We start from the raw sequence: 27899 nt of genomic DNA on the forward strand, positions 1-27899 counted from the left end.
GCATTTACATCAATGAAAGTTGGTGTACAGATGTAACAACGTTAAAGAAGATGTGCTGTCCTAATTTGGAAGCGCTCTTTATTAACTGTAAGCCTTTCTACATTTATTCTGGTGAGTGTTTATATCGCGCCAAATGCGTGCGTAAGTGCAGCGCTGCAACAGCTGGCTGATCAGATCACAGACACGAAACAACAATACCCGGACTCAGTTATTATTATTCTTGGGGATTTTAACAAAGCAAACCTCACACATAAACTGCCCAAGTACAAAGAGCACATTACATGGCCCACCAGAGACAGAAATATACTGGATTATTACTACTCAACAATCAAGGATATATATCGTTCTGTCCCTAGAGCAGCTTTGGGACTCTCTGATCACTGTCTGGTTCATCTTCTTCCAACCTTCAGACAGAAACTAAAATCTGCTAAGCCTGTAGTAAGGACTGTAAAGAGATGGACCAATGAAGCAGAGCTGGAACTACAAGCCTGCTTTGACTGCACTGATTGGAGTGTTTTTGAGGCTGCAGCCACTGACCTGGATGAGCTCACAGATACTGTGACAGGAACAGTTTTTTTCCTCAGGCTATCCATCTCATTAACAGTTAAAACTGCCCCACTGAGCAATAATTAATAATTCACAGTCTAGTCTTTTTATATTTATCCAACACATCCAACCTCTTCTGCCATTAAATTCCCTTGCACTGTATATAACAGATTTGTATTTAGATTTGCACTACGTATGTGTATGTTTGTATGTATGTATGTGTGTGTGTACATGTGTATATATGCATGTATGTGTGTGTGTGTGTGTATGTATATATATATATATATATATATATATATATATATATTTATATATCAATTATTTATTTATTTATTTATTTTTATTATTATTCAATTTTGTATTAGTTTTTTTATTATTATCTATGTCTTGTTGCTGTTTTGTATTGTTGTGCACTGGAAGCTCCTGTCACCAAGGCAAATTCCTTGCATGTGTAAGCATACTTGGCAATAAAGCTGATTCTGATTTTTCTTCTGACAGGAGTTGAGTGGGTGTTAGTCGACATTCCTTAAAATGGATATAATTAGGTCTTCTCTGTATAATGGGAGCATGGTGTATGGGTCTGCAGAACCAAATACAATTTGAAAGATTGAAGCAGTGTAGGCACATGGTTTAAGAATATGCTGTGGAGCTTTCAGATCTTCCTCAATTCCAGCATTGCAGGTAGAGATGGGGAAAACCCCATTGGATCTCTGTAGACTTCAATTAGCAATGGCATATTTGGTCAACCTAAAGCTGGCTCTACACTAGCTGATTTTTCCAATGATTTTCAGATGTTAGCTTCATTAACATAATGACTGGCCAGGCAGAGGGCAGTGGGAGGTGTTAATCACTTGACTGTCTGGACTCCCAGCTGAGTTAATGCTATGAAACACTGAAAATAAATGTCTGGCTTGTGGGTGGGGTGTGACAGTGGTGTAGAGAAAAGTCAAAGGCAGTCGTTAAGTTTGACACCTTCCCTCAGTTTTTCATCGGTAAATGTGACAGGCTCACTGACTAGAAGGGCAAGATTAGTGAAAACAGTCATTAAGTGTGACACCCCCAACCCAGTTCGAGTTCTTCTGAATCTGTTAATGTAGAGCCAGCTTAAAGGGACACTCTGAAGTACACCCAGTGCAGAAAGTTTTGGAGGAGTGTTGGGAGCATAGAGATAACAACATATGAAGCTTTGGGTGGACTGCTTCCAGAGATGCTCAGATAATAGGTATAAGAAGTCTAAGTCTTTCTCTCACAGACTCACAGACAAAGATGGCACTACTATGAACAAGTTAGTACAGGGAGGATAGTTTATAATAAACAAAAAGAGGATACAATTATCATTCATCTCAGACTAGTGCGCTCTGGTCTAAATAATTAATTATTTGTAACAGGGAAACATAAAACAGGACAATGCATATATTGGAGCCAAGTAGAGACAGTTGAGTATGTGCTCCTTCGCTGTACAGCATATGAAAATGTAAGATCTAAACTTAAAGGTGCACCCAGTAATTTTCCCTCATTTAAAAAGTTTTACTTCTAGAGAAATTAATTGTCATTTTGAAATGTATGTATAAAATCATGAGCACTCACATAAGATGAAAACTCCAGTCATATCAGTAACCTTAAAAAAGCTGTTTTATTCTACATGAAGAGGGTCCCCTTACGGGGGCTGCCATTTTAGAATCATGATCAGCTGAATACTACTCGCTTAATCTCAGTAACTGTCCTGTTATTAGACACTTTCACCCAGGGATAAAATTAATCCTGGCTGATTGTGAATTAATGGCATGGATAACTGAAAACTATTGCATTTGAGTAATGCTGTATCCATTTCAAACTATGGTTGTAGTGAACATCACAATGCAAAGTCTTCTTGTAAATGGTCCAGGACAAGGGAAATAATTTACATTATTAAATTATATCAGAGTAACAGGTTTATATAGCAGGACTTAAATACCATACACACATAATAAATAATGAATAGATCATGAAAAAAAATAATTATAGTTTTTTCCCCTTTCTTCTTCCTTCCGGCACTCCACACTCCTGTCCAGTTGGTGGCGATAATACACCAAAAGCTGGTTTGCCAACTGCCTATAAACCTCAGAAGAAGCAGAAAGAAACACATAGAAGATGGTCACCCTGAATCTGTTCAGCATATGCTGCTGGAATGTAGGGAATATGAGGAGGAAAGGAAAGAACTAATATCAGTATTTAAAAAAATCTAAGCTCATGGGAGAGGCATCATGGGGAATATACAGTTACCTAATTGAGTATCTGAAGGAAACGGGGCTCTTAGAAATAATTGAGTCTTTTTCTTTTTTCTTTGCCTGCTAATCTACTGTTCCACACTCCAGTCCGGTAGGTGGCGGTAATGCAAATGCAAGCTGGTTTGCCAACTGCCAAGCAATCTAAAAGAAGAAGAAACACACGAACGACCGAAATCTCTTGTATTGTTTGTAAACTGATCGGATTTTTAATATTCTTTGCATCTGAAAAACATGTCAACAACACTCGAAAAGCCACAAATCATCGCGCACATCCAGAAGAGTTTGAACTACACTGTGTTTGAGAGCAAATGGATTCCCTGCAGCGCAAAGTGTGTTTGTATGGGGAACTTCGCCAGAGGAACAGGAGTCATGCAGATCTACGAGATCCAACACGGGGAGCTGCAGCTTGTCAAAGAGGTTTGCACTGTTTATCTTGACATAAACCAAATGAAGATTGATCTGCATTTATTCGCAAGCTCGATTAGCTAGTTTCTAGAAAGCTCGTGGTTGTCATGGCGACAGTGAAGCGGTATGAAGTTATTTGAGCTGGACACATTATATGCCCCCTTCTTCATAAATAGCAACCATTTTTATCATATAATTATCAAAACTGTTCTGAAGACACATTATACAATTCATAAACCTTCAATAAAACGTTAACGTTTGTTTCACGAAGTAATTGTACTTGCCCATAGAGCAAAGCACTCTTTGTTTTTAATGGGGCTAATCTTTGTAACAGTTACAATAAAATATTCATTTTTAATGGCGCTCCAAATTCTTCTTCTTCTTCTTGTGTAATGGCGATCAACTCTTTAGGAGCATTATCGCCACCAACTGTACTGGATGGCAAATTAAACTTGCATGGGTGATGAGTCTGAAGTTTAAAATCTGTATGGATGTTTCATACTCCTTCCCAATCCGTGGACCAATCAGAGTGCATGCTCATGCTAGCGCTGCGTGTTCAGCTCCTCTAACATTCACAATTAGCTCTTCATGCTCCAGATTAGGTAGAGTATTTCCATCCACACATATTATATTCTAGACCCTAGACCTGAGTCATATATACATTTATTAGTGCTCTGTATACCTGTCTGTCCATTAAACCTTTACCTAAAATATCCTCGTACTACATTCTGTCCTCCCCATTCTTAAAGTGACCAAATAATATATCACGATATATATTATATTTACTACACATAAACAGCACATGACATACATTTTCATATACACCACACACATCGCATAATCCATTTTCATGCAAACCCATAAGTGCCAGTGTTGATTACAACCCTGTAAGTCCCAGTCTTAATCTAGACAGCAATACTTCTTTTCTATTTCCTCCCTGGCAATTTATCCTCCCTACTGTCTGTGTAATACTATAACACCATCTCCCTGTTACTACTGTCCCATCTAATTTGCCACTTATTCATTAACTTTTTCTTTAAAATCGATTTTGCCTCCTTTTTTCCCATAGGTACTTTAACATCCACCTCCCTCTTGTCTAGTGCTTTTTTTTTGCTAGTTTATCAACAACTTCATTACCAGATTCCCCAACAGAAATACACCACTATTCCAGCCTCTTTCAGTCTGTATAATGATAAATATACTTCCATTAATAAATCTTCTCTGTTTGATCTTGCATGTATTATACTTTAAAGCTGAAGAAGAATCTGAGCATATCACTACTTTGTTTGGTCTGACTTGTTCAACCCACTGTAGTCCTATTATTATAGCAGTTAACTCTGCAGTGTACACAGATAACTCATCGGGCAGTTTCAAACTAATTTGTATTTTCAATTTCGGAACATATTAACCTATTCCAACCTTTTGACTGACAGGTTCCTTAGAACCATCTGCAAATATTTGTAAAATTGAATGAAATTTGTTATTTAAAAAAGCATTAACCTCGTTTCAAATGTATTCTTCTTTGGACTTGTCTAGTAAGCTCAAATCTACCAGCGGTTCAGGGACTCTCCATGGTGGAGCATCAGTAAGCGGCACATTAGGACAGAAGATCTTATTGTCCATGCCACATTCCTTAGCCCACATTCTACTCTTCCATCCAAAACTATGTCCTCCATCATATGAATATTCCCAGCACTCCTCCTATACTTTGCGAGTAAGATGATTATTCATTGATTGTTGAAGATTCACCCAGTATGTCACAGCCAGATTTTCCCTTCTAAGATCTAGAGGCATCTCTCCCATTTCTACCCCAATTGCATCTACAGGGGATGTTTTAACTGCTCCACAACATATTCTTAATGCTCTGGATTGAATAACATCTAGTTTTTTTCAGTAAAGACTTGGTTGCCGACCCGTATACCATGCATCCATAATCAAAGCAAGAACGAATCAATGCTTGATACATGCACAACAATGCACTACGACTAGCTCCCCAATTGTGACTAGCAACCGTACGCATGCAATTTATGATCTTTTTACACTTTGATTCAATTTTACTTAAATGCAATTTCTATGTTAATTTTTCATCAAACCATAAACCAAGATATTTAAAAACGGGTACTCTTTCCAATGTTTGATCATACAACTTCAGATCTAAATGTTCAGTCCTCTTGTTCTTTGTGAATAACATATTGTGTTTTTGAGACTGAAAACTTTAGACCCCAATCCAGTGACCATTCCTCCACTTCTTTAATTGACTCCTGTATGACTTTAACTACATTTTTAATATTACGGCCTCTCTTCCATAATGCTCCGTCATCTGCATAAAGAGTTAGTCCTATTCCTGGTTTTTTAACTTTATCAAAAACTTCATTAATCATTAAATGAAACAATATTGGGCTAATTGCACTACCCTGCAGAGTTCCATTTAGAATGTTATAAGAAGCTGATAGTTCAAATTTTAAACTGGAAAGTGTGTTTGAATAAAAAGTCTAAAACCCAGTTATAAAATTTGCCACCTATTCCAATTTTATTCAGTTTAATTAGCAAACCTTCCCTCCACAAAGTGTCATAAGCCTTTTCTATGTCAAAGAAGACTGCAATCATGTATTCTTTCATTACAAAAGCTTTTTTAACTTCATTTTCAAACAATACCAAAGGATGTACTGTTGACCTACTTTTCCTAAAACCACTTTGAAACGTTGATAACACTTCCCTTTTCTCCAAGGTGTAATTCAGTCACCTCACAATCATTTTTTCCATTACTTTACATAGCGTAGAGGTAAGAGCGATGGGTCTATGACTACTAGGTTTTGTTATATCTTTCCCAGGCTTAGCTAGAGGGAGCACAATTGCAGTTTTCCATTGCTTAGGAAGGATGCCCACATTCCATATATAATTATATAAGTCCAATAATGTTTTTAATGCTTTTGATGATAATTTCTTTAAGATTTTATAACTTATCATATCTTTACCTGGTGTTGTATTCTTTGAGTTATTAATAGCTGATTTTAACTCAAAATAATTAAACTTGTCATCCAAACTACTATTAAAATCTTGCTTTTTCTTGCAAGTATTTCCGTATATATTCTTAATTTGTTGTCATCTTGCTAAGAATGTATCATCTAAATTCTCAATGCTATGAGCTTTAGCAAATGTTTGAGCCAACATTGTAGCCTTGTCTTTATTTGTAATAGCTACCTTCCCATTTTCCTCCATTACAGGTATCTTTTTGAAGCTGTCAATTCCATTCATCATCTTTATCATATGCCAGACTACGTTTATTTCGGTTTCCCTCCCTATTGTATTGCTGAAGTTTTTCCATGCTGTCCTTTTTGTACTTTTAATAACCTTTTTAACATAAGCTCTTTTCCTTTGATAATCTATGACTGCTTCTGGGGTGTGTTCTTTTTAAAATCTGAAATGCTTTATTCCTTTCTCTGATTGCTGTCGAGCATTCCTCTGACCACCATGGCACATTCTTTCTTGTACCTGTATCACTTAATAGTGGGATAGACTGAGAGGCTGCAAAATAAATGTCCTTCATTACTTTACCATACCTATCATCAACATTACCCTCTACTGACAGATTATCGAATTGTTCTTCACATAAAATTTGAAATTTTCCCAATCTGCTTTCTTATATGTCCATTTTACACCATAATTACATTTTTGTAGTTGAATCTTATTTTGAATTTCACAGGTCACTGGAAAATGATCACTTCCTATATTATCCTTAGATACTGACCATATACATTTACCAGCTAGTGATGCTGAAACTATTGTGATATCCAAACATGACTGTTATGTCTATTCTTGTTGGATTGCCATCATTTAGACACACTAAATAGTTCTCTTCCATGAATTCTTCTATTATTTCTCTATTTTTATCTGTATTCATGCTACCCCAAATACTATTGTGAGCATTCATATCACCACATATAATAATTTTGTTTGACATTTCTCCAATGGCACTTTTCAGGATATCTACTGTTAATTCTGAACATGGATTATAGAAATTTAATAATCTGATTACCCCCTGTGTACCAATTACTTCTATACATATTCACTCTGCATTACTTTCATTCTTTGCATATCTATCACATTTTCTTTTATGAATGTCGCACATCCTCCACCTCTACCATTAATCCTGTCTTTCCTTATTGTCTCATAGCCATTCAGTCTAAAGTCCAATGACTTGCATAACCATGTTTCTTGTATACAGATGATATCATGAAATGTATTCATATCTGCAATATGTTTTTTAAACTCCTGTCCATTAGCGATTTAAGCCTCTGGCATTCCAATGAAGCAACAGGAAAGACATGATAATGTTATATATCACTACATTGAGATGCATCATAGCTTGCTGTTATACTTCCTTCTGTTTTCCCTTCTTTAGATTTTAATATCTTGTGAACTTGCTCTGCTGATATATCAATGCAGTTCAAGAATTTGTTTGCACATTCTACCACAATTTTTATTTTGTCAGATCTTTTTTCTACCTGCGCAGTGCCATTCACCACTGCACAGCTAAATGCCACAAAATCAGTTTTGCTCATGTTAATATTGTCAGTTGAGTCATTCTTTAACAAGTTCAGCTGTGTCATTGGCTCATTAGTCTGAGAGGTTTGCGCCTGTCCATTTTGTACTCTTGTTTCTTCTACATGTTTTATTCTGCGAGCTGCTTCTGCATATGTTAAATTCTGGGTGGACTTTACCTTCTGGATTTCACGAGCCTGCTGTTGTACTGGACATCCTGCATATGCAGTGCTGTGCTCTCCCCCACAGTTGCAGCATTTTATCTCAGCTCCTTCCTGACATTTCCCATATTCATGCTCTCCTCCACATTTTGCACAACGCATTTCCCCTTTGCAAACAGCAGCAGTATGTCTTATATGCTGACATTTATAACAAAGCAAAGGAGGGGGTACATATTCCCATACCACATGACTGATGAAACCTAGCTTCACCTTTACTGGTAAATTGCTGTCTTCAAAGAGTATCAACACAGAAAGACTATCACACTTTTCCTTATCTTTCCATGTCATCAATCTTTTAGCCAAAGCAACTTTGCCTCCAGTCAAGTTTCCTTTTATTTCTTCCATAGTTACATTTAAGGGCACTCCTGAAATCACCCCACGCTTCTTCACATCTACTCCAGCACAGCTTATTGTACCACCAGCCAGTGATTTTAGTTTTAGAACCTTTGCTCTCTGATTTTCATCTTTACACTTAATCAAGACTCTTCCATTGCTCAGACATGTTGCCCCTTTCACTGATCCTATTTCTTTTACTATCGCTTTTGATAATTTAACAGGATGCATGTATTGTTTTGCTTGTTTGACAAATGTGATCATAACTTTTATCACTATTTCTCATCACCCTTTTCCCTGTATCCCTGATTTTACTTGTATACCTTTGCTCATATTCAGACTCATCACTCATGTTATTTCCTTTTATTATATTATACTTCTTGGAACTCATATCTTGATTACCACCATCCGAAGAGTCGTCCATTATGTCCACCTACTTCAACCCAAGAACCGTTCCTGTTTTGTCCTTTTCAGAATCTGTAGATTTGTCTTGATGTTTTCTCAAAAAAAACCTCCAAATTATTCATAAAATGTCCCTATTATTAACTGACAGATATCACTAAAAAAAAATGGTGTCCTGAGAAATCATAGCCCTCTTGGTGAGCAACAACCAAATGAGTTGGGAAAGCGGCCCGCACCTTCTTAGCCAATCAGAAAGTCTCTCTGTGTGTCAGTCATTTTGCCCATTCGGATTGACTCTCATTAGTTGGCTGACATGTCATTGGAGGGCAGGTTTTTAACAGAGGTGTGTGGCTGAAGCAATGAGGGAGGTCTAATTCTGGTGGAAGTTCAAGCAAAATGTATGAAATTGTTTCTAGTACCTTTTAAAGGATTAGTTTACACACAAATGTCAGTTCATTTATTGTTTACCCACCCTCATGTCGTATGCTGTTATTTTATCCAAAAAATTTGACATTTTGTAGAAGCTTTATCCAGCTCTTTTTCATACAACGACTGTTAGTGGTGGCCATGGCTGTCAAAATCCAAGAAAGACCAAGAAATGTCTTGTGCACTATATTCCAGGTCTTCTGAAACCATATGATAGCATTGTGTGAGGAACAGGATTAAATTTTAAGTCATTATTCCCTAAAAATCTTCCCATCTACTGAAACTATGAAATCACTGCAATCACGTGCAGATAAAAAAACAAAACAAAAACCAAATAGATCACTTCGCACCAGGTTTGTCATCATTAGCCGCCTTTCCACTCTCGGGCCAAATGAGGGTGTGCTAGTACATGCCAGTTGCGTTCCCACTGTCACTTCTGGGGCTTCATTGTGCCTTGTCTCGGTTTCTGCGTTGCCAGTGCCCAAACACCCTGGCCCACCAATTACCCTTGGGCCAAAGAAGGCCAACTGGGGATTGAGGCGGGGTCAGTGTCAAAGGCAGAGTTTCTCTGAGTCAGGTCAGAGGTTTCAGCACCAAGATACTCATTTCCCAATTTTTCATATCTAGCTACCAGCTGGCCTCAACAGATCAACGGAGAATGGAGAATCGTCAGTACTGGTCAGCAGACGAAATCAGGGCTCTTCTGAATATTTGGACTGATAAAAATGTGCAATGTCAGATCGATGGCATCGGCCAAAACAAAGACGTGAGTAAGTATATTGTAGCCGAACTTGCCAAGTTGTGTATCCAGTGCACAACGGTACAGGTTCGGGGGGGGGAGGGGGATTGCCAATACAGTTCCTTTCAAACACTAGCTAGTCTCCAGAGTCTGATACCTCAGCTTGAGTTTCTCTCTTGCTTGTGAAATGGGTGGAGTGTGTGATGTTGGCACCAGGGCGGCGTATTAAGGGCGGGTTTTAGGGCAGCGTTGCGGGGCTATTGGCCTGATGGTGGGAATGCAGATCGATTTTGGTCTCTTGGCTCGAAGTCCGAGGCAATTGGCCCCAGCTGACCAGTTGATAGCCCTGGCTCGCACTGGCCCAATAGTGGAAAAGCAGCTATTAACGCCAAAACGCCATTGGTTCACGTGTGACATAAGAAGTGTTGGTTAAGTTACTCAAAATGTAATCCACCCCAAATTACTAATAAATTCTATAAACATTTTAATCACATTACTGTTTACTTCATTGAAAAATGAATCACATTACTAATTACGTTTGTTATTTTCTAAAACACTTTTCACTGAAAAGTGTTTTGTTTTAGTTTTTTGCTTAACAAATTCAAAATAATGTCTAGATTTCCTGCTTGTTCATTGTCACACGCAAGTCATACACTCAGCACCACATGTTTTTACCCAACAATGACTTAAATGAATAGTTCACCCAAAAATTAAAATTTGCTGATAATTTACTCACCCTCAGGCCATCCAAGATGTATCTGAGTTTCTTTCTTCATCAAAACAGAATTTAAGATTTCTAGGATTTAATTTCAGGCCTCCTCCTCTAAACAATGCAAGTGAATGTCCTCCATTTTTTGACGGTCCAAAATGCATATTTAGGGTGCATCAAAATAATCCACACGACTCCAGTCGACAAATAAAGTTCTTCTGAACGCAAACGATTGATTAAGGTCACGCGTCACGTGGAGGAGGCAGGAAGCGCGTCATTGTTTACAAGAGAAACTTGTGCCATTCACAAACCAAAACAGTCCAAAACAATTTCAAAAGAATATAAATGTTTTTTTTTAATTTCCAAATAATACTAATTAAAAAAAAACAATGTAAACAATGATGCGCTTCCTGACTCCTCCTCCACGTGACACGTGACCTTACCAACGAGCTTACGTCATCCCTCTCATGAGCGCACGTCATCCCTCTCGTGAGCGCACGTCACAGAGATGTACGGAAGTGAACATTTGTAGTTAAAAAGTGTATATAAGTAGTGTTTTGTTTCTAAAAATAATCAATCATTTGGATTCAGAAGAAATTTATTTGTCGACTGGAGTCGTGTGGATTATTTTGATGCACCCTAAATATGCATTTTGGACCGTCAAAAAATGGAGGACATTCACTTGCATTGTTTAGAGGAGGAGGCCTGAAATGAAATCCTAGAAATCTTAAATTCTGTTTTGATTAAGAAAGAAACTTAGATACATCTTGGATGGCCTGAGGGTGAGTAAATTCAGCAAATTTTCATTTTTGGGTGAACTATTCCTTTAAGGGACGTACGCCCTTCAGCTGTCACAGAAATGCAGAGACTTACATAACAGCACTGTAAGAAATATCAAATTTTTTGAAATATTGTACATTTACATTATATCATGATATGCATATCGCAAGGGCTTGCGATAACGGAATGATATTTAATACAGTACAGATATTTTAAAACAGCAACGTTCAAGGCCACGCAGATAGCAGAATATAGACTGGGGGCGTGAGTGTCACTTGGTGTGTGTGCCTGCAGTGTGCATAGGCACAGACTCAAATAATGGAGCGTGGCACAATTTGTGCATATGAAGCTGTAACTGGCGCTGTCCTGTGCTTTCACTCTGCACGTGTGTGTGTGCAGATAATAAGACCAGGCGCCGGTATGCAAACCCAAACATATTATTAGCTGCTGTGGATCTGTGTGGATAGATCAAATGATTTTCAATTAATGGATTGTCACTTGAAGTCATTCCTCTTTGTCCCCACGAGGGGGTTCTGCTCGCACTGATGACGTCATCATAGGATAATCGAATCGAATATCGCATTTTCCAACAACTTATCGCATATCACATTTTTCCTCCATATCATGCAGCCCTAGTACATATGAACATAATTAATGTTTTAAATTCTACATGAATAATAGTATTTTAGAAATGTGTAACCCAAGTAATGTACTTAAACATAATTAACTTAATAAAAAATACTTGTAATCTGAGGCTGTATGTATAAAGCCACTTAGAGTAAAATTTTTGTCTTAAGTCTGTCAATTTTAAGATTGACGTAATTTTACTTTTATTCCTAGACTTAAGAATAAGTGTGATTCATAAAGGTTCATAAGTGTTAAGATTTGGTCTCAGCTCCTAAATTGTTTAAAGAGTGCTGGAGAGGTATCCTAAACTAGTTAGGGGAAAGGAGGAAGCGGGAGACGGCGAGATCCAACTCAAAAGGGTCTTTATTTTCGCACACTTTTCAGTGCTTCACAAAACTCAAATAATGCTTTTCAGCGTAAAGAAATGATGATCACACATCAACACACTGCTGCGTGCAACTCTCCTCCTGCCTGGCGTCTGGCTCGCTTTTAAAGCCCGTCTCCACTCTCACTGTAATGACAAACAGCTGTTAGACAGTCATTGCCAGGTGATGATCCTTACCGTTCTCATCTTCTGATCTCGCTCTCCATTCACAAACCAGCACCTAACCATGCCCCCACCACCACATACCCCCATCGTCCGTCTCAGGCTGGGGAGCCATCTGGCCTGCGGTGTACGCAGAGTGTGGTCTGAGGACTCTGTCCATAAGGCACTGAAACGTATAAGCCAAACGGAGTGGAGAAGGCAGTTTTTTCTCGGGACATAGGAGTCAAGGGGGTCTGCCAATAGCCCTCTCTAATAAAAGTGAGCCGCACCTAACTGAGCAGTTTGTCAATGCGAGGCATGGGTACGTGTCGAATTTAGACACCACATTGACTTTTCTATAATCCACATAGAACCAGGACAAGCCGTCACTCTTCGGAACCAGCACCACCGGGCTGGCCCAGTCACTGTGGGATTCTTCTATTACCCCCATATCTAGCATGACTTAATTCTTCCCAAACCACTGTTTTTTGTGTTCAGGTAATTGGTAGGGATGACTGCTTACCACTACCCCTGGGGTTGTTTCGATATGGTGCTCTATGAGATTCGTATGACCGGGAAGAGGCGAGAACACATCGGAGAATTCTCCTTGCAACCTCCGTGACTTGTGACGGTGAGAGGTGGTCTCCGCAAGTGACCGGGGTGACTCGATCGGTGGCTTTTAAGTTAACCTCTAGTCCGAGCTCCAACCATTTCTGGAACCACCATTGCCAAAGTCACAGGGACCGCCTCTCTCTCTCCACGGTTTTAGGAGATTGAGCTGGTAAATCTGACGTGCTCCACCTCTATCCCTTCATTTAACCTGAAAATTGATCAGGCCATCTGTCTGAGGATGGTAAACACTGGTGCGGATCGAATTAATCCACAGTAGTTCATAAAGTTCGCGGAGTGTACGTGACCTAAACGAGGTGCCCTGATCAGTTAGGATCTCTTTCGGGATCCCAGCTCGGGAGAAAATTTTAAAGAGTGCCTCTGCAACACTGCGTGCTGAAATGTAGCGCAGGGGCACTGTTTCAGGTGTATCGCATTGCATAATCCACCAAGACTAATACAAAGTGCCTGTGCTGTCTGTTCTAATGGCCTGACGAGGTCCATGCCAATTCTTTCGAAGGGGACATCAATCAATGAAAGAGGGCACAATGACGCTTTTGGAGTGGCCGAAGGATTCACCAACTGACATTCGCGACATGCAGCACACCACCTGCGTACATCCCCATGAATGTAGAAACGGGCCATGAGACAGTTCAATGTCTTATCTTGCCCTAAATGTCCCGCCATCGGATTATAATGATTATGATGACTATAATAATTTCGGAATTAACAACTATGTTGTATTTTCTTTTGTTTGGGTGTCCTGCGTCACCCGATACGATCTGACTTTAATAATTAAAAAGTAGAGGTAGGAGAGCGCAATGCTGGGCTGAATCTGTTAACCATCAATTACTCTCACTTTGTCAAAGGCGTGCCTGAGAGACTCATCTCTTGTCTGCTCCAGAAGGAAATCCTCCATGGACAAGGTGGAGCCCTCACTTCCCTCTGGGTTTCCCTGACCTGGAGCTGAGGTCGACGGCCCAGGCACCGCATCCCCAGCCAGCGCTGTACAAATCCCACACTGAATTATACTAGCGCAGGACCCATCCACACAAATTTCTCAATAATTACTGAAATGCTGGCCAATTCATACCTAAGATGCAGCGGATGGGTGAGGTGGAGACTAACCGCTGCGTCTATTCAATGTTTTTGTCCCTGGAATTGAACAGTAACAGGCATTTGAGAGAAAATGAAGAGTAGTTGTACAGTACTATTGGCTTAAAGCAAAATTTTCCAGAAACATTTTTTGTTATACTGGTTGAAAGTCTCTTCACATCCTGATAGCAATCAATAATTTAAGTGGTCACGCTGGCTACCACCCCTGGAGTTCGCTAGTTTGAATCCCAGGGTGTGCTGAGTGACTCCAGCCATTGGCCCGGTTGCTAGGGATGGTAGAGTCACATTGGGTAACCTCCTCATGATCGCTATAATGTGGTTCGTTCTCGGTGGGGCGCGTGGTGAGTTGAGCATGGATGGCGTGAAGCCTCCACACACACTATGTCTCCGTGGCAACGCGCTCAACAAGACACGTGATAAGATGCATGGGTTGACGATCTCAGACGTGGAGGCAACTGGGATTTGTCCTCCGCCACCCGGACTGAAGTGAATCACTACATGACCACGAGGACTTAAAAGCACATTGGGAATTGGCCATTCCAAATTGGGAGAAAAAAAATAATAATAATTTAAGTGGTCTAAATGTAAAAAAATATACAGGTGCATCTCAGTAAATTAGAATGTCATGGAAAAGTTCATTTATTTCAGTAATTCAACTCAAATTGTGAAACTCGTGTATTAAATAAATTCAGTGCACACAGACTGAAGTAGTTTAAGTCTTTGGTTCTTTTAATTATGATGATTTTGGCTCACATTTAACAAAAACCCACCAATTCACTATCTCAAAAAATTAGAATACACCATAAGTGAATTTAGTGAATTGTTGGCCTTCTGGAAAGTATGTTCATTTACTGTATATGTAATCAATACTTGGTAGGGGCTCCTTTTGCTTTAATTACTGCCTCAATTCGGCGTGGCATGGAGGTGATCAGTTTGTGGCACTGCTGAGGTGGTATGGAAGCCCAGGTTTCTTTGACGGTGGCCTTCAGCTCATCTGCATTTTTTGGTCTCTTGTTTCTCATTTTCCTCTTGACAATACCCCATAGATTCTCTATGGGGTTCAGGTCTGGTGAGTTTGCTGGCCAGTCAAGCACACCAACACCATGGTCATTTAACCAACTTTTGGTGCTTTTGGCAGTGTGGGCAGGTGCCAAATCCTGCTGGAAAATGAAATCAGCATCTTTAAAAAGCTGGTCAGCAGAAGGAAGCATGAAGTGCTCCAAAATTTCTTGGTAAACGGGTGCAGTGACTTTGGTTTTCCAAAAACACAATGGACCAACACCAGCAGATGACATTGCACCCCAAATCATCACAGACTGTGGAAACTTAACACTGGACTTCAAGCAACTTGGGCTATGAGCTTCTCCACCCTTCCTCCAGACTCTAGGACCTTGGTTTCCAAATGAAATACAAAACTTGCTCTCATCTCAAAAGAGGACTTTGGACCACTGGGCAACAGTCCAGTTCTTCTTCTCCTTAGTCCAGGTAAGACGCCTCTGACGTTGTCTGTGGTTCAGGAGTGGCTTAACAAGAGGAATACGACAACTGTATCCAAATTCCTTGACATGTCTGTGTGTGGTGGCTCTTGATGCCTTGACCCCAGCCTCAGTCCATTCCTTGTGAAGTTCACCCAAATTCTTGAATCGATTTTGCTTGACAATCCTCATAAGGCTGCAGTTCTCTCGGTTGTGCATCTTTTTCTTCCACACTTTTTCCTTCCACTCAACTTTCTGTTAACATGCTTGGATACAGCACTCTGTGAACAGCCAGCTTCTTTGGCAATGAATGTTTGTGGCTTACTTTCCTTGTGAAGGGTGTCAATGATTGTCTTCTGGACAACTGTCAGATCAGCAGTCTTCCCCATGATTGTGTAGCCTAGTGAACCAAACTGAGAGACCATTTTGAAGGCTCAGGAAACCTTTGCAGGTGTTTTGAGTTGATTAGCTGATTGGCATGTCACCATATTCCAATTTTTTGAGATAGTGAATTGGTGGGTTTTTGTTAAATGTGAGCCAAAATCATCACAATTAAAAGAACCAAAGACTTAAACTACTTCAGTCTGTGTGCATTGAATTTATTTAATACACGAGTTTCACAATTTGAGTTGAATTACTGAAATAAATGAACTTTTCCACGACATTCTAATTTATTGAGATGCACCTGTATATATATGTCTTCTGTGGAAGGGGCAGGACTAAAAAATGATCAACCAATCATTGCATTCTGTCCGAATGTAATGATAGGATGTCCTTCCTGTCTGTCAATCTATATTTGCATACCGCCATGCAACTTGTTCGCGCAGACAATCACACGTCATCAGCACGGGTTCCTTGATGCTGTCCAGAGCGAGCATGAGAATGGAAGGCGAACCGCAGCTACTTTGTTCCTCCTGAACCACCAGTAAAAGGAATCAAGAAAAGAAAGACCCTGTTAGAAACTTCTACAACGAAAAACGTCTGGATCAAGAGCGTGCTAAAAGCAGAATTAACATTGGTGTTTATTTTCCACGCTGGAGGCAACTGTGAAAAGTTATGCCATGGTTGCTGTTTTTCTTTTGGACAGGTAATTACATGGTTTGATTTTTTTTATTTTATTTTTTTTATGTTTTGTTAATGTAATTAAGTATTTAGCTCGTGTGTGTGTTCATGTGTGATTGAGGAGGCGTGGCTTTGGAGACACCTCTGAAGCGGGGGCGGGCTCAATGCTTTCAGAGCTAGCTTGCTAACTGCTAGCCTCTCTGGATTACACACCCTAGCTTTAACAAACATATGCGCTTTGTTTTACAAATATTAAAGATACACAAAACATTTTCGTCAATATGTCCAGGAGTTTGTCTCATCAACACGAAAAATTATGTGAAAATGCTGGCAAATGTGGAAATGGCATGTAATCTTGTCTACACGCGTATTAAAGTTATTGAACATTTATTTAACAAGGGAAACAATTATGGCTTTGAGAAGAACAGGTTTCAGAAGTACTGTGCTCAGCTTCCTTTTTTTTTCTCCCCAATTTGGAATGCCAAATTCCCAATGCGCTCTAAGTCCTCGTGGTGGCGTAGTGACTTGCCTCAGTCGGGGTGGCAGAGGACGAATCTCAGTTGCCTTCGCGTCAAAGACCGTCAATCCACGCATCTTATCACGTGGCTTGTTGAGCGTGTTACCGCGGGGACATAGCGCGTTTGGAGACTTCACGCTGTTCTCTGCGGCATCCATGCACAGCTCACCACACGCCCCGCCAAGAGCGAGAACCACATTATAGCGACCACGGGGAGGTTACCCCATGTGACTGTACCCTCCCTAGCAACTGGGCCAATTTGGTTGCTTAGGAGACCTGGCTGGAGTCACTCAGCATGCCCTGGATTTGAACTTGCGACTCCAGGGGTGGTAGTCAGCGTCTTTACTTGCTGAGCTACCCAGGCCCCCAGATGCTCAGCTTCTTAGGAATTTATTAAAGTGGCCCGAGATAAATGCATTACAGTGCATCCGGAAAGTATTCACGGCGCTTCACTTTTTCCACATTTTGTTATGTTACAGCCTTATTCCAAAATGGATTAAATTCATTATTTTCCTCAAAGTTCTACAAACAATACCCCATAATGACAAAGTGACAACTGGCTCTAACAAGGACAGAAAGAGATGTGGAAGGCCAGATGTACAACTAAACAAGAGGATAAGTACATCGGAATCTCTAGTTTAAGAAATAGACGCCTCACATGTCGTCAGCTGACAACTTCATTGAATTCTACCTGCTCAACACCAGTTTCATGTACAACAGTAAAGAGAAGACTCAGGGGTGCAAGTCAGCCACATCTATGGCAAGTGCTACAGGAAGTGTGGGGTGAAATGTCACCTGAGTATCTGGACAAACTGACAGCTAGAATGCCAAGGATCTGCAAAGCTGTCATTGCTGCACATGGAGGAGTTTTTGATGAGAACTTTGAAGTAGTTTAAGAAGTTCTGAACATTTTTTTCAATTTGTAATAGTAATTTTTCACATTATTAATGTCCTGACTTTACATTGTGATCAGTTGAATGCAACTTTGGTGAATAAAAGTTCCAATTTCGTTCCATAAGAGCAAAATCTGTACATTATTCCAAACTTGTGTGTGTGTGAGAGAGAGAGAGAGAGAGAGAGAGAGAGAGACACTGAGAGACACTACCGGTCAAAAGTTATGAAACACTTGACTGAAATGTTTCTCATGATCTTAAAAATCTTTTGATCTGAAGGCGTATGCTAAAATGTTTGAAATGAGTTTTGTAGACAAAAATATAGTTTTGATGACTTTATTCTAAAATGTGAGGAAAAATTATAATCAAGAATGAGTGTTTCAAAACTTTTGAGTGTGTGTGTGTGTATATATATATATGCGTATGTACAAACACAAATCTGTTATATACAGAAGCAAGGGAATGTAATGGCAGAAGAGGTAGGATATGTTGGATAAATATAAATAGACTAAGCTGTGTATTGCATATAATTATTGCTCAATGAGGCAGTTTTAACTGTTCATGAGATGGATAGCCTGAGGGAAAAAACTTTTCCTGTGCCTGACGGTTCTGGTGTTCAGTGCTCTGTAGTGCCGTCCAGAAGGCAACAGTTCAAAAAGGTAGTGGGCTGGGTGAGTGGGGTCCTGAGTGATTTTTCCAGCCTTTTTCCTCACTCTGGAAGTGTACAGTTCTTGAAGGGGGGCAGGGGGCAACCAGTAATCCTCTCAGCAGTCCAAACTGTCCTTTGTAGTCTTCTGATGTCTGATTTCATAGCTGAACCAAACCAGACAGTTATTGAAGTGCAGAGGACAGACTCAATGACTGCTGAGTAGAACTGTATCAGATACTGTATTTAACAACAGGCCTCAGCATTGTATTGAACTACAAATCTCCATATTAAGACACTTCATTCATTCATTGATCCTCTGGTTTCAGGTCTAAGCACTGCTTATCGTAAAATAATGTAGCCTGCGATGTAAAATGATCTTTAAAGCATTAATTGCGATGTTACCGGGAAACAGCTTTAGGCATAAAGGTATTAAAATGTCTTTATGGTTAAAAGTGAGGATAAAGTATAAATAGATCAGTCAAATTAACTATGCTATAATGACTACAAACGAGATTCATGTAGGTCATTTTTATCTCGTTATTAGTAGAAAATTACTCGTATTTACCTGATCAGAAATTTTTTTACGGATAAATATATATATATTTTTACTAGAAAATATTGTTATTAATGACATATTTTGTTATTACCAGAAAGGATCTCATTTTTACTAGAAAATAAGTCGTTTACCATGTAATATGAAGTAACGACAAAACTGAGTGAAAGTGTGTGGCAGCACTGCATCATCTACTGTTTTAAAAAAGGATGTGGCTCAGACCATTTGTGAGAAAATCAGGACTGTGTTTGAGAAAATTGTGCCAAAAGTCACGTGACTCACAAGTGGTATGTATTTGTTCACATCGGATTTTGTATTTGTTTGACAATCCGGTAGAATTTGTAGAATAGATTGTATTTATTTGTGAAATATAATGTAGCCTCAAATGAAACGCATTTATTTATTTGTAAAACACAGCGCATATATTTGTTAAGTCGTTAGTACTGGATAACTACTCTTCATTTTCTCTCAAATGGCCCTTTGTATTTGCAAATCGCTTTCGGTTTGTTTGAGAGTCGAGTTTTACTTTGCAAAGCGGATTGTGTGTGTTTGCAGAAATTTCTATTTGTTTACTTTTGGCAGAAATCTGGCTCTATATGCGGCATTTCCTGTGTGTGTAGCATACATATGTACAACTTTTATGGCACTTATTAAGATTCTAAAAAATTCTCCTTTTATTTTCCATGGAAAAAAATAGAAGCACATAGGCGTGAGTAAATAATGACAGAATTTTCATTTAGGTGAACTATCCTTTTTAATACCTTGCTTTAACTAGAATTGTTAGTCTTTTTAATCAATTTTGCAGTTTGATTTAATTATTTTAATGTATATATGTATATTTCAGATAGAAAAAGCCAAGCCAATCAAATGTGGAACATTTGGAGCCACATCTCTCCAGCAGAGGCATTTGGCAACAGGAGACTTCGATGGCAGTCTGAATGTTTGGTAGGATTAATGTTTTTCCCCATTTACATGTTTACCATCCAACCCTAAACAGTTCCAGAAATGTGCGATCTGAGATTGGAATTTGGCTTTGCAGGAATCTTGAAGTACCTGACTGTCCAGTGTACTCTGCGAAAGCGCACAAGGAGATCATAAACAGCATTGATGGAGTGGGAGGGCTGGGCATCGGAGACGGGGCCCCTGAGATCGTTACTGGAAGTAGAGATGGTAACTAGTCTTATCACAAAATCGCTTTTGAAAACCTTAACACTTTATCATTACTTGTGCATTGGAAACTACCATTGACACTTCAAATGTTTAGTCTTAACATATTATTGGCCCTGATGTTTGTGTCTGTGTGTGCCGATTATGACAGGTACTGTTAAGGTGTGGGACTCCAGGCAGAAAGACACACCTGTGGCAAACATGGAGCCAATGGAGGGAGAAACCAAGAGAGATTGCTGGACTGTTGCATTCGGTGTGTATTTACATCACTCAAATTAAACATCTCTCAGTCAAACTTGGAATAATATTTAATTTGACATGTTTTGCTCTCATTCAGGGTTCACATGGTTGTGGAAAACATGGGAATATTAGGGAATTTTACAATTGTGATTTCCAAGCCTGGAAAAGTCATGGAATTTAATAAAATCTTAGTCATGGAAAGATCTGTAGTACATACAGTATATATATTTATCTTTTTATGCTCTGCTCTTCAATATTTTATTGACTATATAGTGCTAGTTGTGAGTTTTTTAAGAAACTGTATTTATCATTTAATCTCACTGAAATGTTTTGATAATCCTAGAATATTTTACTGCAGGTATTAATACTTAGTAATAGTAATTAGTATTATTATTAGTTATATTGCCATTTTTCTTGATTCTGGCATTTGTCATATATGTTGTACTGTGCTTTTGTAGTGTAAGAAACACTAAAACAAAGAAAGAGCAAGGTAAACATTATCCTGTCAATGCATTTGATTTGGGAAAATGACAAGCGACTAATTGCAGATTGCCTTGTTTTATTTCAAGGCCATGCGTTCAACGACCAAGACCGCTGTGTGTGTGCTGGATATGATAATGGTGACATCAAGCTATTTGATCTCAGAAATATGTCTCTACGATGGGAAACGAATATCAAAAATGGTGTAAGTGGGATATTCACCTTGGATGTGTTGATTTTATTAATGTTGCTGCTTCACAAATATTAAATACAGTAATGTAAATAATGACTCTGTCTACACTGGATGTGAGGTGCGCATTCATTGTGATGCATCAACTAAATCATTGCCTTCGGTTTACGTATGCCCTGTTACTGTATTTTTTTTTAGGTGTTACAGAAATTAAATTAATTTAATACATATTCTAACTGTATGTAAACAAAGTTTTAGCATTATTAACTTTCAACTTACAACATTCTGTGATGTGCAGCTTGGATGCTTCCCGTGTAGACAAACTAGTGCTGTTGCAATGCAACACCAGATGCGTTTGGTCCTACCAAACTGCAGAACAGGATGAAAACTAATTTGACACTTTTTTTTTTTTTCTGTGACAGGTATGCTCTCTTGAATTTGACAGAAAAGACATCAACATGAACAAACTTGTGGCAACATCTTTAGAAGGGAAATTTCATGTGTTTGACATGAGGACTCAGCATCCCACCAGTGGCTTTGCTTCAGTGTCTGAAAAGGTGTGCCAGTCTGCTGATGAGTTTAGCTTACATGGGTGGAAAATGTGTGAATGGTATTTTTGTTTTACTGGAGTGGTATACTTAGTGATTTTTTTTTTTCCTGTTGCATAATTCCTGTTGAATAATTTATTATACTGTTTATTTTATATGTTGATAGGGAAACCCAAAATAATCATTTAACAGAATCAATATTCTGTGCACTTGCTGTAAAAAAAAAAAAAAGATGTGTATCTTGCTAAATATTACCCTGATAGTTACTCTTTAGGGGTGTACGGTTCACTCATCTCACGATTCGGTTCGGTTCACGATTCTTTAAACTAAGCCTGAATCAAGAAGTTAAGATTGAAAGTTTTTTTTTTAATTATTATTATTATTACTTTATAGTCATATGCAAAACAGTTTCCCTAAAAATTTAGCTAAAAGTACTGTTCTTAAAAGTGCTAAATAACAGCCCAGACCAGGGCAATGGTGACACCAAATGGAAATATTAGCTAATAATTCTACTTACTGAAAATACGGAATTAAGTTCGATACATATGCTGCTTACACACTGTCACTGATTACAAAAATATTTTAAAATCAAATGTTATTTTTCTAAAATAGTCTTGCCTCTGATTTCATCTAAATATTCTTCTAAAAATACATATTTAATGGAAGTGCATGTTTATCCAGTTAAATAATAATAATTTACTGATGAATTCTAATTGATGACATGACATTTGACATTAGGATTATATTCCCCCATAGCATTATTATACACAATATTCTGCATTATATATAGTAGATTAATATGGCACTCTCATTAAACCTCTGTAAACTTTAATTTTCTCTCGAACAGTCAGAGCAGATCACTCTTGCACTTCAAACGGACATTCAATCCCTCGTGCTGAAAAGGTGCTTCTCACTCCCGCTCCTGGTTTCACTTTCAGCCAAACTCATGGTACAAGTACAACACCTGTGGCTGCTAGTGTGCAATCGTATTTTAGACCTCCTTGTGACCAATGAAGCGATTTCCATGTGTATGCCCACGTTACGTAGGCGCTGGACGTCGCGTTTATTGGATAGAACGCGAAAAAAAACGTCCATTGTCCATGATGCGCATCGTCACATTTTTAACCACGATGCATCGTGCCATGATAAACCATTACACCCCTATTACTCTTATCAATTTGAGAGTTTTAGATATTTGCTTTTTGTATTTTAGGCTCATAAGTCTACAGTATGGCAAGTGAGGCATTTGCCTCAAAATCGTGACATTTTCATGACAGCTGGCGGAGCGGGTAATCTGCACTTATGGAAATAGTAAGTGATTTCTCATATGTAAACTGCAGTTAATCAGAGATTCCACAGTTATGGAAAACCTGGAAATATTAGGTTTTTCATATATCAAATTGTGATATACAGGCATGGAAAAGTAATTTAAATAGACATTTATTTGGTGATTACTAGAGATACAGTGGCAAGAAAATGTGAACCCTTTGGAATTACCTGCATTTATGTATAAATTTGTCTTAAAATCTGGTTTGATCATCTAAGTTACAATAATGAACAAACACAATATGTTTTAACTAATAACACACAAAGTATTGTATTGTTCTTGTACATATTGAATACATTATTCAAACATTCACAGTGTAGGTTGGAAAAATGATATGAACCCACTAAGCTAAAGATGTCAACAAAAGCTAATTAGAGTCAGGAGTTGGCAAACCTGGCATCCAGTTAATGAAATGAGATTGGAGGTGTGGTTTAGATCTACTTTGACTTATAAAAAACACTTAAACATTTTGAGTTTGCTATTTACAAGATCTGCTGATGTGGACCATGCTTCGCAAAAGAGATCTCAGAAGACCTACGATCAAGAACTGTTGCTTTGCATAAAGCTGGAAAGGGTTACAAAGTTATCTCAAAGAGCTTAAATATTCATCTGTCCACCATTACACACATTGTATATAAATCAAGACTATTTAGTTTTGTGGCTACTCTCCCTGGATGTGGCCATCCAGCCACAGCCAAAGGGCACACCACAGAATGCTCAATGAGGTAAAAAAGAACCTTAGAGTGACAGCTAAAGACTTGAAGGAATCATTGGAACTGGTTAACATCTCTATTCATGAGTCTACTATAAGGAAAACATGTATGGTTTCCATGGCAGGACATCACGAAAGAAGACACTGCTTTCCAACAAAAAAATATTGCTGCGCACCTGAAGTTTGCCAAAGACCACCTTGAAACTCCACAACACTACTGGGAAAAAGTTTTTTTGATTTGTTTGGGAAGAACACACAGCACTAAGTTTGGCGTAAAAAGGGCATCACAAACCAACATGAAAACATTATTCCAACGGTGAAGTATTATCCTACAGGATAATGTCAGGGTGGCTGTGCGCCAGTGAAGTTCAGTAGAAGTTGGCTGATGCAGCAGGTCAATGACCCTAAACATTGAAGTAAATCCACTACAGAATGGCTTCCAAATAAGACAATCCACCTTTTGGAGTGGCCCAGTCAGAGCCCAGACCTTAACCCAATAGAGATGCTGTTGAATGACCTCAAGAGAGCCGTTCACACCAGATATCCTACGAATATTACTGAGCTGAAGCAGATCTGTAAGGAAGAATGATCCAAAATTCCTTCTGAACGTTCCTTCTGCAGGTCTAATCTGCAGCTACCGGAAACACTTGGTTGAGGTTATTGCTGCCAAAGGAGGATCGACCAGTTATTAAATCCAAGGGTTCACTTTTTACACAGCACTTGAATGTTTAATGGGATTTGATCAATAAAGGCGTAAAAAGATTGTAATTGTTTGTGTGTTGTTAGCTTAAGCACATTGTGTTTGTCTATACTTGTGACTTTGATGAAGATGAGATCACATTTTATGACCAATTAATGCAGAAAACCAGCTAATTCCAAAGGGTTCACATACTTTTTATTGCCACTGTATTTTTTTTCTAGTTTTGCTTTGATCTAAAACATTTAATTGATTAGTCTGTCCATTCAGAGTCTTATTGGAGAGATTTTTGTATTAATTATTCCAAAAAAACAAAAATCTCAAAAACGTATTTCTCTAATCTCTTAGGCCAAATGTCCAATTCGCACAAAATCTGGCATGTATTTGTATTTTATCATCAAGGTACACTCTTGACAAAAAGTTATCAAAAGCTGACGGCGAGCTCATCAAAGATGTCGTGAAGCTATATATTGGCAACACTTTGGCATATTGAAATGAAACTTGGTAAATACCATAGCCAATATGACCTGAGGGTACCTGAGCAGTTTCACACAGCGCCACCTAGTCAAATAATGCTCCTCTGCCTGCAATATTGGGCATCGGCCATTTTGAATTTTGTTGTAAAATTTATTTTACGAATGCATTATTGCATCATTACAAAACTTGGTCTGTGTCATCGCACCATGCCCTAAAGTTACCCGAGAAGTTTATGGTCAGCGCCACCTAGTGGTAAAAAATTATAACTTAATGTTTCAAATTCCTTGTATCTTTTCATTTGTTTTGTTCATGAGACTAGTCTTTTTACATTCCTTGGGTCATGCCGAGGACAATGATCCCATTATGCCATGGTCGGCCATACTTTCCTGTCTGCCATGTTTAATTTAATTGAAAATCGACTTTTTTCAGATGCCTTTCCAACACACACACAAATTTAATTTTTTTTAAATGATTGAATGAAATGCCTTATTACAAGACTCTCTAGAATACTCTGCTCAATGCCTGAATGACCAATCAGAATAGTCAAGGATAGTTGTATAATGACTGCTAACTATGTATCTGACCGGTGTCCCAGGCAACCTTCACGATTCAGGGTGATACAAGTCCTGATCACCCTGTCTGGGGTTTTATTTATTTATGTATTTTTTGCGATGACTGTATACATTCCTTTCTCATCCAGTAATCATGATGAAAAGTCGTTCAAATTCAAAGTGTGTAAACCATGGTTAATTTCTTGAACATTTAAAGAGTTATTTATTTTGCCATGTTCGACTGAGCATTGTTTTTCAAATTTTCTAGTGAGTATCCAGCCCAAAGGAGTAAAAAGGGTGCAGATGATTTGGACATGGGCGTCGCTGGGACTGTTAACCTCCTGCAGAATGTCACTGTGTCCACACAACCCATTTCCAGTCTGGACTGGAGCCCTGACAAACAGGGACTTTGTGTTTGCTCTTCGTTTGACCAGTCTGTGCGAGTCCTTATCGTGACCAAACTTAACACAGTCTGAGTGGAAAGTAGTTACTGCCCTACAGTACAAGGTTGCAGAACTTTTCTACTATTCCCAAACAAATTGGAATATTGGTTGACTAAGTTTATACATGAATGTATTAAGTCTTAAGTTCATATGTGCTATATGGAGTTCTTTTAAAAATGTGTTATAATTCTTTGCAATATTAACTGCATTTGTGCCTTTTGTGGTGAAAGTCAAGTTGATATGCTTTAAATAACCAAACTTAACCTAATGAATAAAGCAATAAGGCAGTACGTTACAGTGATTTATACCATGGTTGAGGGGTGTTTTCAGGCATGACACAAAACTGTGTAAACAACAATATGATAAAGACATCAATGTTCAATAAATAGTTGAATTTAATATTAATAGTAATTTATTTAATATAATAGTAATCTTTTTTTTTTTTTTTTTAAATTTTTTTTTTTTTTTTGGGTGTTTCCGGTTGCCAAGCAACGTAATAACTTGCTGCAATCAGAACCTGTATTATAACCAGGATTTTAAATTCATCTTGAAATGAAAATTGATCCTATTTACTTTCTTAATGCACGTTCCTGGTCTCATTGTGCACGATTTATCAGTGGATGTTTTTCCAAGTAAAACAAAATGTTTGTCTTCATAATCTTATATTAAATTGAATAACCTGCTCCAAAAAAACACTATCCTTTTTGGACGTAACAGATTCTATTTGCTTTTCAACCCCTCCCCTCCAACCACCTGCTCCATTCTATTTTTGTAGCATCCACTTTTCATGATGCAGTCAATTCCAGATGGATATGAAATTCCGTCCTACATATAGTACTTGTTGAATATCCTGTTTGGCTTAGGAATGTGTCCGATTACAAAAGTTAAACAGCGTTTCACTTTGTCTTAAATGTTCAAATGGATTTAATAATATATAAAGATAAAACATAAGGACTACCATAATAAATACTGTGGTTATTTAACATGGTAATAAGCAGCAATATGAATCAGAATCAAAAGTACATTCCCTCACTGAAAAATCTTATCCAGCACTTGAATTTGAAAAAGTCCTGCAGCTCCTCATTATCCACCGATTTGTCAAATTCTAGCGTAAACTGTCCTCAGGAGTTTGGTCATGAACTTCCCCTCAAATGCAATGATCCGTATTACTCAACTAGAAAGGAAGATGTTCCCTTGACCAATCCTTATCTGGAATTTTGAAAAGAGTAAAAAAAAATAAAAAATTTAAGAAAAGCGATTTGGTTGGTTGGTTGATTGAAAAACAGACTGTTAAAAAAATTAATAAAATAAAATAGATGAAAGTCTGGGATTTTTTGGAATTTGATTGTTAGCGACAGGCAAAACGAAAGTCTGACCTGTTAAAAAAATTAAGAATACTAAGTCAGAACAGGCTGAAGGTCTCATTGGTGGATGTGGCTTGAAAGCGGGAATCATAGTCAGATAATTTCAATGGAAGTATATGGGATTTTTAGGGAAGTTTGTCAGCTATGGGAAAACAGTGTTGGGTAGTAATAGACTACATGTAATCTGAATTATGTACTTAGATTATAAGAATCAAGTATTTGTACTAATATGTTTTTAAATGCGTGCGATACTGCGTTACTTTTTATGGATTACGTATTGATTGCATTCACTCAGGGACCGACAAA

At 38.3% G+C, this 27899-nt stretch overlaps 1 protein-coding gene across 1 annotated transcript; it reads left to right on the forward strand.

The window, feature by feature from the left end:
• The first annotated feature begins 2677 nt into the window (after positions 1-2677).
• dnaaf10 (dynein axonemal assembly factor 10) lies at positions 2678-26628 on the forward strand. Its single transcript, XM_051648564.1, has 8 exons — positions 2678-3230; positions 20242-20342; positions 20437-20567; positions 20716-20817; positions 21374-21489; positions 21897-22031; positions 23236-23333; positions 26055-26628. Exons 1-8 carry the CDS (start codon positions 3045-3047, stop codon positions 26260-26262), a joined length of 1077 nt encoding a protein of 358 aa, XP_051504524.1. The 5' UTR covers positions 2678-3044; the 3' UTR covers positions 26263-26628.
• The last annotated feature ends 1271 nt before the right edge of the window (positions 26629-27899 follow it).

The sequence above is a fragment of the Myxocyprinus asiaticus genome, chromosome 21 (genome assembly GCF_019703515.2).
Source record: "Myxocyprinus asiaticus isolate MX2 ecotype Aquarium Trade chromosome 21, UBuf_Myxa_2, whole genome shotgun sequence".
Taxonomy (NCBI): domain Eukaryota; kingdom Metazoa; phylum Chordata; class Actinopteri; order Cypriniformes; family Catostomidae; genus Myxocyprinus; species Myxocyprinus asiaticus.